The 14,145-nt window shown below is 53.1% G+C and overlaps 1 protein-coding gene across 1 annotated transcript in view; it reads right to left on the bottom strand.

Annotated features, from left to right (window-relative positions):
* Positions 1-14,145, bottom strand: part of Adamts2 (ADAM metallopeptidase with thrombospondin type 1 motif 2) — a 209,611-nt gene that overhangs the window by 13,840 nt on the left and 181,626 nt on the right. The window contains exons 7-17 of the mRNA XM_059270462.1: positions 13,539-13,644; positions 12,755-12,898; positions 12,254-12,386; positions 11,749-11,862; positions 11,041-11,186; positions 8,719-8,894; positions 5,886-6,019; positions 5,051-5,174; positions 4,036-4,116; positions 3,336-3,502; positions 2,033-2,192 (exon numbers count right to left, since the gene is read on the bottom strand). Coding sequence (XP_059126445.1) covers positions 2,033-2,192; positions 3,336-3,502; positions 4,036-4,116; positions 5,051-5,174; positions 5,886-6,019; positions 8,719-8,894; positions 11,041-11,186; positions 11,749-11,862; positions 12,254-12,386; positions 12,755-12,898; positions 13,539-13,644 — 1,485 coding nt within the window. The remainder of the gene's footprint in view (positions 1-2,032; positions 2,193-3,335; positions 3,503-4,035; positions 4,117-5,050; positions 5,175-5,885; positions 6,020-8,718; positions 8,895-11,040; positions 11,187-11,748; positions 11,863-12,253; positions 12,387-12,754; positions 12,899-13,538; positions 13,645-14,145) is intronic.

Here is a 14,145-nt window from a genome sequence, read left to right as displayed (position 1 = left end):
CAGCCACCTGCTGGGCCAGGCAGGTAGGGCAGCGAGCAGCTTCTTTGATGTATATCTGCTCCTGCCATGATCTGCTGCCTCAACACAGCCGGAAGCAATGGGACCCACTAGCCATGGGACAAAGCCTCCAAAATTGTGAGTGGAAATACAGTTTTCTTTTTTATAAGCTGATTATCTCAAGGGTTCATTACAATGATGGAAAACAAACACTACCCCAAGGCTGGTATGGCTAAGACGGGGAGGTAAGGCATGGAACATTAGCGTGCCCAGGGTCTGGCCTGGGCCTCACAGGCCACAGGGAGAAGTTTAGCTTTTGTCTCACAAAAGGAGGGAGCTACTGGAGGTATTACAACACAGGGCAGGGAAGGGTCTGGTTCACACCTTTATTTTAGTTTTCCACTTGTATATGTGCGCATGCGTGTGTGTGTGTGTGTGTGTGTGTGTGCGCGCGCATGTGTGTGTGTGCGCGTGTGTGTGTGTGTATGTGCGTGTGTGTGCGTGCGCGTGTGTGTGTGTGTGCGTGTGTGTATGTGTGTGTGTGCGCGTGTGTGTGTGTATGTGTGTGCGCATGCGTGTGTGTGTGTGTGTGTATGTGTGTGTGCACGTGTGTGTGTGTGTGCGTGTGTGTGTGTGTATGTGTGTGTGCATGTGTGTGTGTGTGTGTGCGCGCGCGTGTGTGTGTGCATGTGCGCATGTGTGTGTATGTGCGTGTGTGTGTGCGTGCGTGTGCGCGTGCGTGTGTGCGTGCGTGCGTGTGTGCACATGTGTGTGCGTGTGTGCGTGTGTGCGCGCGCGTGTGTGTGTGCATGTGTGTGTATGTGTGTGTGTGCGCGCGCGTGTGTGTGTGTGTGCATGTGTGTGTGTGCATGTGTGTGTGTGTGCGCGCGCGTGTGTGTGTGTGTGCGCGCGCGTGTGTGTGTGCATGTGTGTGTGTGTGTGCATGTGTGTGTGTGTGTGTGTGTGCATGTGTGTGTGTGTGTGTGCAATCTGTGGAGGCCCGAGGTTCATGTCAACAATCATCCTTGATTCCTCTTCCATTTTATTTATTGACACAGGGCCTCACAATCAAATCTAGAGCTTGCCAATGTGGTTAGTATCGATAGGCAGCTTGCTCTGGGGAATCCCCTAGTCTCTTGCTTTCCAAGGCTGGAATTATAAGAGAGCTCCCATGCCCATCCCACTTCTACACAAATCTGGGGATCTGAACTCTGGTGCCCATGCCCTCAAGGCAAGCCCATTAACCACTGATCGGTCTCTCCAGCCCTGATTCGTTCCTTTAAAAGGTCATTCTTGGACCTAGAGTGGGTCCACAGAGGCCAGCGGGAGGCTGGTGCTGGACCAGAGGGCAGACAGAACCTTGACACATGCAGCAGGAGTCACCAGGGCCTGCTGGTGAGATCCAGGTGGGGTGTGGAGATGGGGAACCATCGAGGCAGAGCAGAAGCTGAGAGTACCATTGCTCAGGATGAGGGTCCCCCTCCCCTCGGCGAATTATTTGAGGTCAGTGGAGCCCACTTTTCCTCTCTCTCTCCCGGCCCCCAACTCTGGATTGATCAGGTTTGTAAGTTTTTTCTAAGTAGACTTAGGGAAAGGGGATCCCCAGAAGTGTCCCCAGGGCTTCTGGATTCTCGCTAGTACTGCTGCCTGGCCCACTCCCGTGTCAGCCTCCCACCAGGCCACCTCCCTAGCCACATCTAATGCCGTCCATGCTGGTCTGACCCAAACCCTACAGGCCGTTCTGGCTACATTCTGTCTGATGTCTCAAGCACCTGCCCTTCCCAACTCATGGAACTTTCCCAGGCTAGGCTAAGCCTTTGATCACTCTAATGGAGGCCCCTGCTGTGCTGTTCCCCTGGACACTTCTCATACTTGTCACAGGACAAACTCACTGGGCACTGTTGGCCCAGGAAACTTCCCTGGGAAGCCCATTCAACCAGCCCCAACCTCCTCTAGGCTCACACTGAGTCTCAACCCAGGGGTATCCCACCTCCAATCAAGCCCAAGAGCCCCAGCAGTGAGAACCCCCCCTCACCTCCTCCGCAGGGCTTGGAGCAGGGAGACCACTTTTTCAGGGCCCACTCGTGGCGCAGAGAGTCGTCTTCCAGGACATTGTTGTCGTCGACGTTGAGCGAGTCCTCGTGGATCATGTATTTGTATGTCAGTGAGATCCGACTGTCTCCTTCGGGGATAACCTGGGCCCACCCCAACATGGTCATGAGAATGTCTGCCCAGCTTTCCATCCCCCTCTGTAGCCGACTTAGAGCTAGACTGACAACCAGGGGAGACAGACAGTCCCTGACTTATGATGGTCATCTTCAGTGATGCTGACGGCAGCAGTGAGTACTGGTTGGAGTTTAGGTACAACCAATGCGCTTTCGTATGATGTGTTTATGAAGATTAAACCACTATGGAGAATCTATATAGTGCTAGGATCTCACAGGCTACGTTAAAAAATTTTTTAATTACATTTTATTGATTTATTTTTCATGCATGCACTCATTCAATGCCCATAGAGGCCTGAAGAGGGTGTCAAGTCCCTAGGAGCCAGTTATAAGCATCTGTGAGTGCTGTGGGTGCTGGGGTACAAATTCTAGTCTTCTGGCAGAGCAGTGAGTACTCTTGCCTCCTGAGCCGTATCTCCAGCCTTCCCTCTCTCTCCAGCTCACCCTCATTTTTGAGACAAGGACTTGTTAAGTTGGCCCATTGGCTGGAACTTGCTATGTGGACCTTAAATCGTCTATGAAATCTGCTGTGTAAACTTGCTTTAATCTCCTTGCTGTGCCTCCTGGGCTGGGATGGCAGGTGTCTGACACCATTCCTGGCTCAGTGTGTTTGTTGGTTTGGGTACATAAACTCTATCATTCGAGCAATTCATTAAAACTGAAAATCTTAAAGTGACTTGAAAATCCAGCCCCCTCAGGATCCTCCATAACCAGGAGCAGCCTTGTGATCCTACACCCAGGGGCACCTGGGAGTCAGTACTGCTTGGACACAAGGTCCAGTGTGTGACTGGTTTCTGATCTCTCAGGTATGAGGATTTCAGTGCAACAGCAGAGGTTAATGGATTTGATGATATGAACTGTGACCGTCATTCCAATAGAAAACATGGAAACCTCTAGAGAGGAGACTGCCCACTGTCAGTGAGAGTCGGTGCAGGAAGCAGAGCCCTGGTGTATGGGCCCATGCCCACTCATGGCTGACTTGGAGGTGGAGACCACGGCAGGGAAAGAGGCTGCTTAGAGCGAAGGCTGAAGAACGCAGAGGGAGCTTGGGCATCCCAGGGCTCCCATCTTTTCCTGGGGCCGTGTGCACCCATGGGCTGGCACAGGACTCACCAGTACAGTGATGGTTCCGTGGAGTGGGCCCATGGTCTGCAGTGTCTCCCTCTCATCCTCATTCCTGTATTCCCACTCCACACCCATGGCAATGAAGGATCGAGAATTGGGGTCCAGGTGGTTCTCCTCATTTAAGATGAACTTTCCTGTCTCCAGGTTCTTGACGGCTGAGAATGGTAAAAGGGAGCACATAGTCACTCCAGCATGCTGCTACTAGGGGGTAGGAGGGGGGTTTCCAGCTGTCTCCCCCACAGCTGCCACTGGGGGTCTGTCTTGGCCAATAGTAGCCCAACTTGCTTTGGGGGTCACACCCTGCTCGGTTGCTCTACAGAGATCAGGCTAACCTCTGCATGGGACCTACTGCCTATCCCAGCGCCCCTCGGACAGGGTGGTCTTCCACTCTTCTGCAAACTGGAGGAACACGGCCTGTCTGGGACATAGGGCTGCAGATGCTGCCAGGGGAGCCCTCTGATCTCAAGCTCTGGCCTCCCCCAGAAGATGCATGCATGAAAGCCCAGGAAGTGGACTGGGACAGGTGGACTAGCGCTGAAGCACATCTGTCAGTCAGGGCTGTTGATCTGAGGACCCGGCCACACAACCCAAGCTTTTGAGCTTCGGTACTCTGCTCTGACCTTTGGTACTCTGCCTATCCCAGAAGAACCAGGTCTCACAGATGTCGAGACATTTGGCTCTGACTCACACAGATGGTGGCTGGTGGTGTCGGCCTCCTGGATGAGCAGGTGTCTGGCTCCAGCGGGGATCTCAAACATCTTGACGTACTCTTTGGGGGTAGGAAGGAAGTCAGATGAGAAGACAAGGAACCATTCCAATGTGCATGCTCCAGGAGAGGCCTGCCCTCCAAGGCAGCTCCATCACTGGCACTCCCAACTGTACTTGGTAGGAGAAGGGTTGAATGGAAAGGCCTGATACGCCCTACCCTGCATTTCTCATCTTCAAATCCCAGGTATCTCAATACTGCCTCCTCCACTGAACATCTAGGTGGGAATCCAGTTCCCAGCCATGTTGGAATGGAGGGAGGCTCCAGGCAAGCCACATGGCCTATCTGCACCTCAGTCCCTCCATTTTCAAACCATGTTAGAACCCCATGTGCAGGAGTGGCGAGGCCAGTGTTGAGCACCTGAGCCACAAGGACATTCCTGGCTCACGGCTCCTCACCAGGACCTACATGTTTGCTCTCTGGCCTTTCACAAGAAAACCAAAGAGGCGTGTCTCCATGTCAGAGACAGAGTTGTGGTCAGCTGCTGCCGGACAACCCATAGGGTGCCGGGTCAAATGGAAGCACAGCATCAGTACCAGGCTGCTGTGTTTTGGATGAGGCTTGTGGGTATCCCCCATGGGCCAGATTCAGAAAAGTCCTGATGGTAGCCATCTATGGGCAGGAGAGAGGGAGGGAGCAAATAGCATGCAGCTAGGCCTCCTGGAGGGCTGAGGGGACTGATCTTTGTGGGCGGGCCCCTGACCTCAGGCTTCTAAGGTCCACCTGTAACCCAGGCCCTGTTCTCCACCCTCCACACCTATTGTGACTTAGATTCAAGATCCCCAGTCAGGCTCCCTTTCCCCCTGACCCTCACAGCCCCAAGCCCCAAATAGTCATGGGCCTATACAGAGTCCCTCCCGGGAGTGGGGGCATTCGGGCCCTAGCCCCACAAGGTGCTGTTGACATTCCACCCCAGGGCAGAAGATGGGCTTTTCACCTTGCTTCCTGGGTGACCTCGTGAACGTGCCCTTCACCACTTTACAGTGGGTGTTGTCGCCTCCACACACTCCACACTTGTCCTCTTGCTTGCGGGAACCGATCACCCCATCACAGCCCACTTTCTGCCAGGCAAGAGAGGGCGGGGAACCTTTGAGACCTCGTCCTTGCTCACGCCTGAGTCCCCCAACACCCACAGGACCCGATCCCTCCCACAGCCGGGATTGGTATATCTCTTCTTAGTCACCCTGACAAGGGGGAAGAAGGGCTTTGGAGAGAGGCAGACCCCACGTGGCCATGCTGAGCCCTGTGCCCTCTCCCGGCCTCAGTTCATGCAGAGCACGGGGCCTATCCTATTACAGCACTTCCGCCCTCAGCCCCTCCACGCTGCCTTTCTCCAAGAGCACCCACCTAGCACACCCCCAAGGCAGCCCTGAGGGACTCCACTGAAGCTTAGGCTGCTTTGTTCCAGTGGAACAACAGTGAGGTGGTGGAATCCTTAAGAGTCAAAGCCTGGTGAAGGATGCGCTTGACATTGTTTTTACATCCTGCTCACTCCCCGCAACAGCCCGGAGATGCTGAGGCTCCCCTAGCAAGCATGGAGAGCTCAGTCTGAGCCCAGATCCCACATTCCACAGGGCTTGTCCCCCATGTGTCTGTGCACCAGAACCAGAATGTCTGTCGTGGAGGACTGTCTTGATTGTAAATTGATGCAGGAAAGCCCAGCCCACGACGGGCAGCACCATTCCCTAGGCAGTGGATCCTGAACAGAACAAGAGAGGCTCCCAGGAGGTGGCAACCCTGAACTTCGGCCCACACTGCCTCACAGCACTCACCCTGCAGTCCCCACGCACACAGAGGCTGAAGGCGTCCTTGTAGGAGCAGCGTGTCCCATCGTGCACCATGCGCTTCATGGACACCACCTCCCCTGTCTCCTTGGACTCGCAGTAGAGGTGGCATCTCTCCTTGGCTGGAAGGGAAGTGGCAAGGTATTAGGCTAGAGCCTTCTTGAAAGGGCACCACACCAGAGAAAAAAATTTCCAATGTTCTTAGAACTCACCTGCCCTACCTCCAGTCCCTGAAATCTATGCTCTGGGATGACAGAGAGAGAGGGACAGGTAATGGCAACCTCCTTCCTACCTCTTTGGCTTCTGAGACTTTGACTCTGGTGCTATCAAGCCTTAGGGAGAGATTTCCCAACTGATCCAACCAGGATGTGTATATGGCCCGCATCTTCCATCCTCACAGCCCTGCCTGATGGAGACCCTCGACTCTGCAGAGGCAAAGGGCTCTTTGCCCAGTCTCCATCTAAAGGGCCTTCTTCAGAACCCTCCCTCACTGTGGGTGGGAGTGTAAATGAGTACAGCCACTGTGGAAATCAGTGTGGACATTCCTCAGAAAACTAAACCTATGATTCCCACATGCTGTGCTGTACCACTCCTGGGAATACATCCAAGGGAGTCTAAGTCAGCACACCATTAGAGACGCCTGCACATCCAAACTGTTCACAAGAGCCAAGGTATGGAATCAGCTTAGGAATCTATCATCGGAGGAATGGATAAAGAAAATGTGATATGTACACATGGAGTTTTATTCAGACATAGAGAAGATAATTACATTGTTTTCAGGAAGATGGGTGTAACTTGAGATTTATCATATTAAACAAATTAAGCCTGCCTCAGAAAAACAAGTATCACATTTTCTCTCATATGCAGATTGTCTCCCCACCATGTTAGTGTGGGGAGAAGATAATAGAGGGGCAACATAATCAAAATGTGACAGACATGTATTAAAGTGTCACGGTGAAGCCTATTATTTTGTTTAGTGAATGATGCTGATTGAAAAGAGAAAAGAGCCATTTTCAATCAACCAAATGCAGCCAGTCCCAAACGCAGCCAGACCCTCTTGGAGTCAAGCTCAAGCCCCTGGCACTTCCCTCTTTCTGAAGTACTTTATCAGAAGCAATTGATACACTGAGTCACCAGACTGGGTGTCCTCCAGCCCTGTCAGCTCTGTCACCCCTCAACCCTGCAGGCATCAACACATGTGAGGCACAAGCAGGTGACTCCAACTGGTACCCCAGACTCACACCCAGTCCCCATCCCTGCCCAGTGCCTGGGGCAGGGGACAGGAATTGTGTGTTTAAAACATACACATGGATGGGAGACTCCAATGGAATGGAACTAGCCTTTTGTGTTCATGTCCTCCATCTGTGGGTTCAACCCACAACAGACTGAAAATACTTGAAAAAGAACTGCATCTGTACTGACCTTGTAGGCATGCTTCCTTGTTATCCTCTAGCTAATACAGATGAACAACTCTGGTGGTTTGAATGAGAATAGCTCATCTGTTTGAATACTTGGTCCTCGGTTGGTGGAACTGTTTGGGAAGGATTAGGAGGTGTGGGGAAAGAGTGGGAGGCGTGCCTTTCTGGGAGAGGTGTGTCACTGGGGGGTAGAGGGCTTTAGGTTTCAAAAGACTCATGGGATCTCCCATGCTTGCTGGCTCTCTGCCTCATTGTTATAGATCAATATGTGAGCTCTTGGCTGTTTCTTTCCTTCCGCCATCCTGGACTCTAACCCTCTGAAACCATAAGCCAAGGCAGATGCTTTATAGATAGATAAATCACCTTGGTCATGGTTTTTTATCTCAGCAATAGAAAAGTAACTAAATAACAACCATTTTCATAGCATCTCCAGCGTGTTAGGTAGTATACACAGACACTCCACTCCTTAATACAGGAACTTAAACATTTGTGGAGCTGGGTATCCTATAATGAGGGAGCACTAAAATGGAGGGGCAATTATCAAGCACTCCTCTGCCTAAAGCTATCAATTTTTCAATTCTGTAAGACACAAATCAATGCCATTTAATGCTTCACCTGTTTGGTTCAGCCACTCACAATGGAAAGTAATATGAGAGTGCTATGATGGTTGATTTCCATTACCAACTTGACACAGTCTTGAATTTCCTGGGGAGGATCCCAGTGAGGGTTGGTCTAGACTAGGTTGGCCTGGGACTGTGTGTGTAGGGGATTGTCTTCATTGCTTTAACTAATGTGGGAAGACCCAGCCTGAAATCGGGTAGTGCCATTCCCTGGATTGTATGAAAAGGAGAAAGAGCTGAGCTCATGCATCCATTCTCTCTGTACTTGACTCCTCATGTATCAGGTGCCTGTGACCTTGACTTCCCTGTTGTGATGGATCGCAACCTGGAACTGTTAACTGGAACAAACCCTTTCTTCCTAAGTTATTTTTCTTGAGGTATTTTATCACAGCCACAGAAAGAAAACTACCAATCAGAAGTCTCCCGATTGCTTCGCAGGGTCAACCTCTGCTCCCATCCCACACTTGTAGCACCATGTAACGCTAACCTTGTTCCCTAGATGATCACTGTAGGAGTTTGTACCCTCTGAGCTTCCATCCCCACAGCCTCTACATGTCCAGGGTTCTGGTTCCCCTGGGACAGGAGCCCTGTCCCCAGCCCAGAGCCCTTGCTCAGGAGTGGGACCCTGCGGCCACATAGCCAGCCCTGTGCCCTGTTGCTGGCCCAAAGGTCACCACAGCTTTACTCCATGCAGGATCAAAGGTGTAAAACAAGGCATGCCCCTGCCTGCCCCACCTGGGGTCCTGTGCTGAATCCCACCTCTGCCCTCCCCAGGAAGCTCACCATCCCGGTGTTCATGGGGCAGCCAGTGGTGCTGGCCATCGCCGTGCTCAAAGTACAGGTCCCACTGACGGCACTGCTCCTCCCGGAAGTCAGCCAGGGAGTTGGGGCAGTCCTGGGGATTGCAGAGCTGGAAGTCGTAGGCCAGGCCGGAGCAGGTGCGGCCCCCGTTGGCTGGGCTGTGAGAGAAATCAAAGGTTCCCCTTCTTGGGGCCTCTAGAAAAAGACCTGGCCATGGATAGCATTTAAGGGAAATCCTTGAGTCTTAGGTGTGGAAGGGGCATCTCTACTGAGCAAAGAGACACAGTCCTACTAGGACCCAGGTAGCTCCCCAGCCAGGCGGGCCTTGGGCCATCTAGACTAGGAGGAGCTGACAGGGACCACCCTTCATCTGTGCTCTCTCGAGAAGGCAGCATCTTCCCTGGGCACACCACCTTCACCCTGGCATCGAAGCCCAGGACCATTAACGAGCACAGATCTGTGACCGCAGGTTAAGATTCTGCCTGCCCCCACAGGATTACAAATCCCAGGATAACCAGAGCCGGTTGAGTCTCCCTTGTGACTGGGCACACAGAGCTGTCATGCAGCAGAAAACATCTAGAACAATCCTGAAACTGTGGAACTGTACACGCACTAGTCCCTAACAGATGTGTGGTGTCGGGCTGGGTCTCTCGGCCTTAAAAAACACGAGCTTCTGTGACTTCCTCTCGTACAGAGAACAGTTCCACCCCACCAGGGCCTTTTGTGGTTCTGGCTGTCTGCTGGGCTCTAGTTCTCTTCCCAAAGCAAGAGAAAAATCCCTCACAGCCGTTCACGGGGCCCCAGTGCTCCACTTCCCCACCAGGCTCTTTGCAGTGGGACGGCCTGGTGCCCCAAAAGGCTTCCATGTACGGATAGGGTGACCAGACACAGGTCATCTGTCCTCATCCTTGATGAAGACTTGGCCCTTCTCCCCATGGCCGTGACTGCTGATCTCTTTGGCTCCCTGGCAGACAGTGTTTGATCTGACGGAAACACTCCAGCTGCCTCAGGGAACAGAGAAGAGGAGTTTGTGCTGAATGGTTTTGCATCATCCTGACACAAGCTAGAGTCATTGGAGAGGAAGGAGCCTCAGTTGAGGACATGCCTCCACGAGATCCAGCTGTGGTACATTTTCTTAATTAGTGATTAGTGTTGGAGGGCCCAGCCCAGGTGAGTGGTGCCATCCCTGGGCTGGTGGTCCTGGGTTCTATAAGAAAGTAGGCTGAGCAAGCCAGGGGAAGCAAGCCAGTAAGCAGCACCCCTCCATGGCCTCTGCATCAGCTCCTGCTTCCAGGATCCTGCCCTGTTTGAGTTCCTGTCCTGACTTCCTTCAGTGATGAACAGCAATGCGGAAGTGTAAGCCAAATAAAGCCTTTCCTCCCCAACTGGCTTTTTGGTCACGGTGTTTTTTTTTATTTTATTTTATTTTATTTTATTTATTTATTTATTTTTTGGTTTTTTCGAGACAGGGTTTCTCTGTGTAGCTTTGCACCTTTCCTGGAACTCACTTGGTAGCCCAGGCTGGCCTCGAACTCACAGAGATCCACCTGGCTCTGCCTCCCGAGTGCTAGGATTAAAGGCGTGCGCCACCACCGCCCGGCTGGTCACAGTGTTTTGTCGCAAGCAATAATGATTCTTACTAGTTGCCTCAGTGAGACCAGGCAGACTGGACATGTCCAGGGACTTTCGAGCCAGCCTGCCTCTGGCCCACTTAGGGGCTGGCAATCGGTTTATGGTTTTATGTGACATTCTAGGTTGACAATGTTTGCAGGTAAAACAAAATTAAAATACCAGATAGTCCAACACAAGATAGACAAATGACCCCACCGTGTGTGAGCAGTCCCAGAACCCGCAGGGAAGGAGGGGGTGGGGGCTGAGGGTAAGGAGCCTGGGTACTGCGGCATGAGTGGCAGCCCCTAACCCTGTCTCTCACCGGACTGCAAAACAGCTGCTGGGCTCCAATTACCACTGTCCAGGCTGCTGGCATCCTGGGACCCACGAGAGTCTCCTCTGTGGAACGCCCAGCTCCCCTCTCTTCCCACCTTCTATATCCTCCACTCCCTAAGCCAAGAAGGGCCGAGGAAGCCCGTGTCTAGAGTGGACTGTGGGCCCCAGGGTAGTGACCAAGAACTGATGTTCCCAGGGTGTGGTGGAACCCTGGAGCCCTCCCTCAGAACCCCAGCTTCAGAGACAGCTAAAGACGGGCAGGTTTGCCTTGCACTCTCCCTGAACCCGGCACGCGGCAATGCCCAAAGCCCTGCAGAATCGGGCTCTGGGACCCTCGGCCATGTCAGCTCAACTCACTGTGGGTTGTCACACTGGCGGGTCCTGAACTTGACGCCCGTGCCGCAGGTGCGTGAGCAGGAGCCGAACGGAGTCCAGGCGCCCCAGTTGCCATCTCGTTTGAGGATATCCGGTGTCAGCCAGATGCAGTGACCTTTAAAGCAATGCTAAAAGATGGGAGGTGGGCTGGTGAGGCGGCTCAGTGGGCAAAGGGCCTTGCTGCTTACCGACCTGCGTTCCATCCCTGGGACCCACGTGGGAAGAAGAGAAATGAATTCCCATAGGCATATGGCAGGAAGGGATCATGAGGTGACGGGTCTGCTCTGATGTGGGAAGCTCCACTCTGTCCAGTGTGGAGAATGATTAAAAGTAGGAATGAAGGTTGGGGGTGTAACTCAGTTAGCATGTTTGTGTGGTATGCAGGAAGCCCTGGGTTCTATCCCTAGGACCACATAAACCTGGCATGGTGCCATCCTAGCACTAGGCAGGTGGAGACGGGAAGATCAGAAGTTCAAGGTCATCTTTAGCTACCTATCAAGTTTAAGACCAGCCGGGGCTACAAGACAGGGTGCATCAAAAATGGGTGGGGAAGCAAGGAAGAGGGGCAGCTAGGGCCTCCTAAGAAGACTCCTGATTCCTCCTACAGACACTCCAGGGCCTGTCCCTGGTTATTGTGTGCCTTAAGCACAATGCCTCATGAGCCCCAAAGAGCCCTTAGTCCTGACTCACCTTGCCAGGTGCGCACATAGTCCCGTCCAGTGGGGGGCCCTTCTTTGTCTTACAAAAGTAAGGGTTGTCAGGGTGGCTGCACCATAGCTGTTTGCAGGGGTCAAAGGTCCGGAACTGGAAGAGAATACCTTCAGTTTATCAGGCGACCTCCCTCCTCAGCAGACCACCCAAAATTCCACCCGCTCACACCAGTCCTGTAACCTGAACTGGCCCGTGAACATGCCTGTGTGGGTGGGTGCTGCAAGATCCTCGTGTTTCTGAGGTCATGAGGACCATGTGCATGCAGTGTGGATAGGACCGAGTCTCTGGGTATTGCTGAGCCCCACCAAGTCTCCAGCCTTGGAGGCTGCCCACCTGGTGGGGCTTTAACAGGCAGATGAGAGGCAGAATGTCTTTCGCGAAAATGGAGTGGGCATCCCTATGGGCCTGGGCAGGAGTAGCTGGTGCCTTAAGTGTCCTCACCACAGGGCCCTGGGGACACTTCTGTGTCTCCCCCAACACTCACCGCAGTGCACATCATGTAGCCCAGGCCAAAGTCGAAGCGGCACTGCTCGTTCATGGAATAGTGCAGCCCTGGGAGCTGAGGCAATGCGGGCCAGTCGTGGGCGAAGGGATCGTCACGCAGGCAGTCATAGGAACTGTAAGGGGACACGTGGGTGCCACAAGCAACCTTCACTGGGGAGGCTGAGGTCCTTTCTGGAGTTACCGTGGTGGGCAAGACTTCATAACCCTCGTCTTTAGCTGTGATGCCTCAGTTTACCTCCTCCACCAGTTTGAGACTTCAAGACCTGGCTAGGGCAGCTTCTGGCCTATTCAGTGTCAAGGTTCGAACCCTCCAGAGTGGGGTCCTCTCCTGGCATCAGGGTCTCCCACCCATCCCTTGCATGTCAGGCCAGAGGCCTCAAGGTCTGAGGGTTCAGGGTGGACCCAAGTACACTGGGCACTGTGCCCTCTTAGAACTGAACCCAAGGAGGGGTCACCCTTAGGGGCCCAGGGAGGTACTCACTGCAGGTAGCGGCCGAGCTCCTGCTGGCTGCAGCGGGACCAGTGGAATCTATGGAAGGCAGCTTGTACCAAGGGTGCCATGATGCTGCCCAGCCGCACCTCGTCGCCGCAACGGTTACCCTGCCCATCATGCTCCATGCCCAGCCTGTGTGGGGAGCAAGGCACCCTGGCTAGACCCTTGCCTGACTGCACTGACCTTCCATATCCCCATTTCTCAACCAGGAAGGCATTTCTAACAACCACAGTGGACATCTCTGAGCTTCTCTACTCTGGCCCACGTTGACGAGAGTCTCGAAGTCACAGCTCTTCTGTGAAGAGGACATCCACTAGGCAGTGACCCTGTCCCCAAGGAGGGTCACTATTTCCTGAATGCACAGTGGGGGCAGGGATGTCTATAGCCCAGAGCTTCCCAGGTTTTCTTTCTTCTTGCACCCCCACCCCCCAACAGCTTTGCAAAAACCCATTAATGCTTATCTGGCCCTGAGATTCAGTGTCTCTACTGTTGCCTGGAATGTGCACATTTGGGCACCCTCACTCAGAGTCTTGGTGACCCATCTACAAAAAGTTCTGACCCTGGGACTTGTGGCCCAAAGCTCACTCTGCCCCCAGGTGTTTTTTTGTTTTCGATTTGCTTTGTCAGCAGAAAGCTGACCTCAGGCCAGAGTAACAGGAAAGCAAGTCTAAGTGGCTCTCCTCCATGGCTGTCCCTCTCGGGCACAGGGAAAAGTGGTCAGCCAGGAGCAGAGGATCCGATTTCTCCATACAAGGATGATCAGGCCACTTACACATGGCCGGTCTCATGAGCCACCACAAATGCCGAGGAGAAGCCATCTTCATGGTTCAGGGTGCAGCTGCGGACAGGGTGGCACATCCCAGTGACAGGAGCATAGCCTGGGAGCAGAGAGAAGGTGGCTCCAGCCTCCAGGCCTGGATACCCCCAGACAGCCCCAGATCTCAAAATCCAAGATAGCATCCCTCCCCAGAGCAGGCCTACAGCATCAGCTGCCCCCTGCTGGTGGGACTCAGAAGATACCCGCACTGACTACAGGCACCCTGCCCATGGCCAGGGCTTGGTGGTCACATTGCCGGTCACAGACCACACTGCGACTGGCCCAGGTCTCTGCTGGGCCTTGTCTGTCACCTCAGCAGCTTCCTGCCTGCTCTCTCTTCCTCACCCTGTGGACTGACTCTGCTTCTATGATTGGACTACAACCATTTCCAACCTTCTACGCAGCTGTTGGGTTTCGTCCGTTGTTCTTTGCTAAATTACTTGAGACATGTGTATCTATGATTTGTTTCAACCTTCTTCCTAATAACAGCTGTATGTATCAATTTATTATGATGTTAGCTTTATACACAGGCTTTACAAACTTTTATTGGGGTGTGTATGTG

The sequence above is a fragment of the Peromyscus eremicus genome, chromosome 8a, assembly GCF_949786415.1.
Source record: "Peromyscus eremicus chromosome 8a, PerEre_H2_v1, whole genome shotgun sequence".
Classification (NCBI taxonomy): Eukaryota; Metazoa; Chordata; class Mammalia; order Rodentia; family Cricetidae; genus Peromyscus; species Peromyscus eremicus.
Note: the sequence above shows the minus strand (reverse complement) of the source record. Positions and strands in the feature narration are given on the sequence as shown.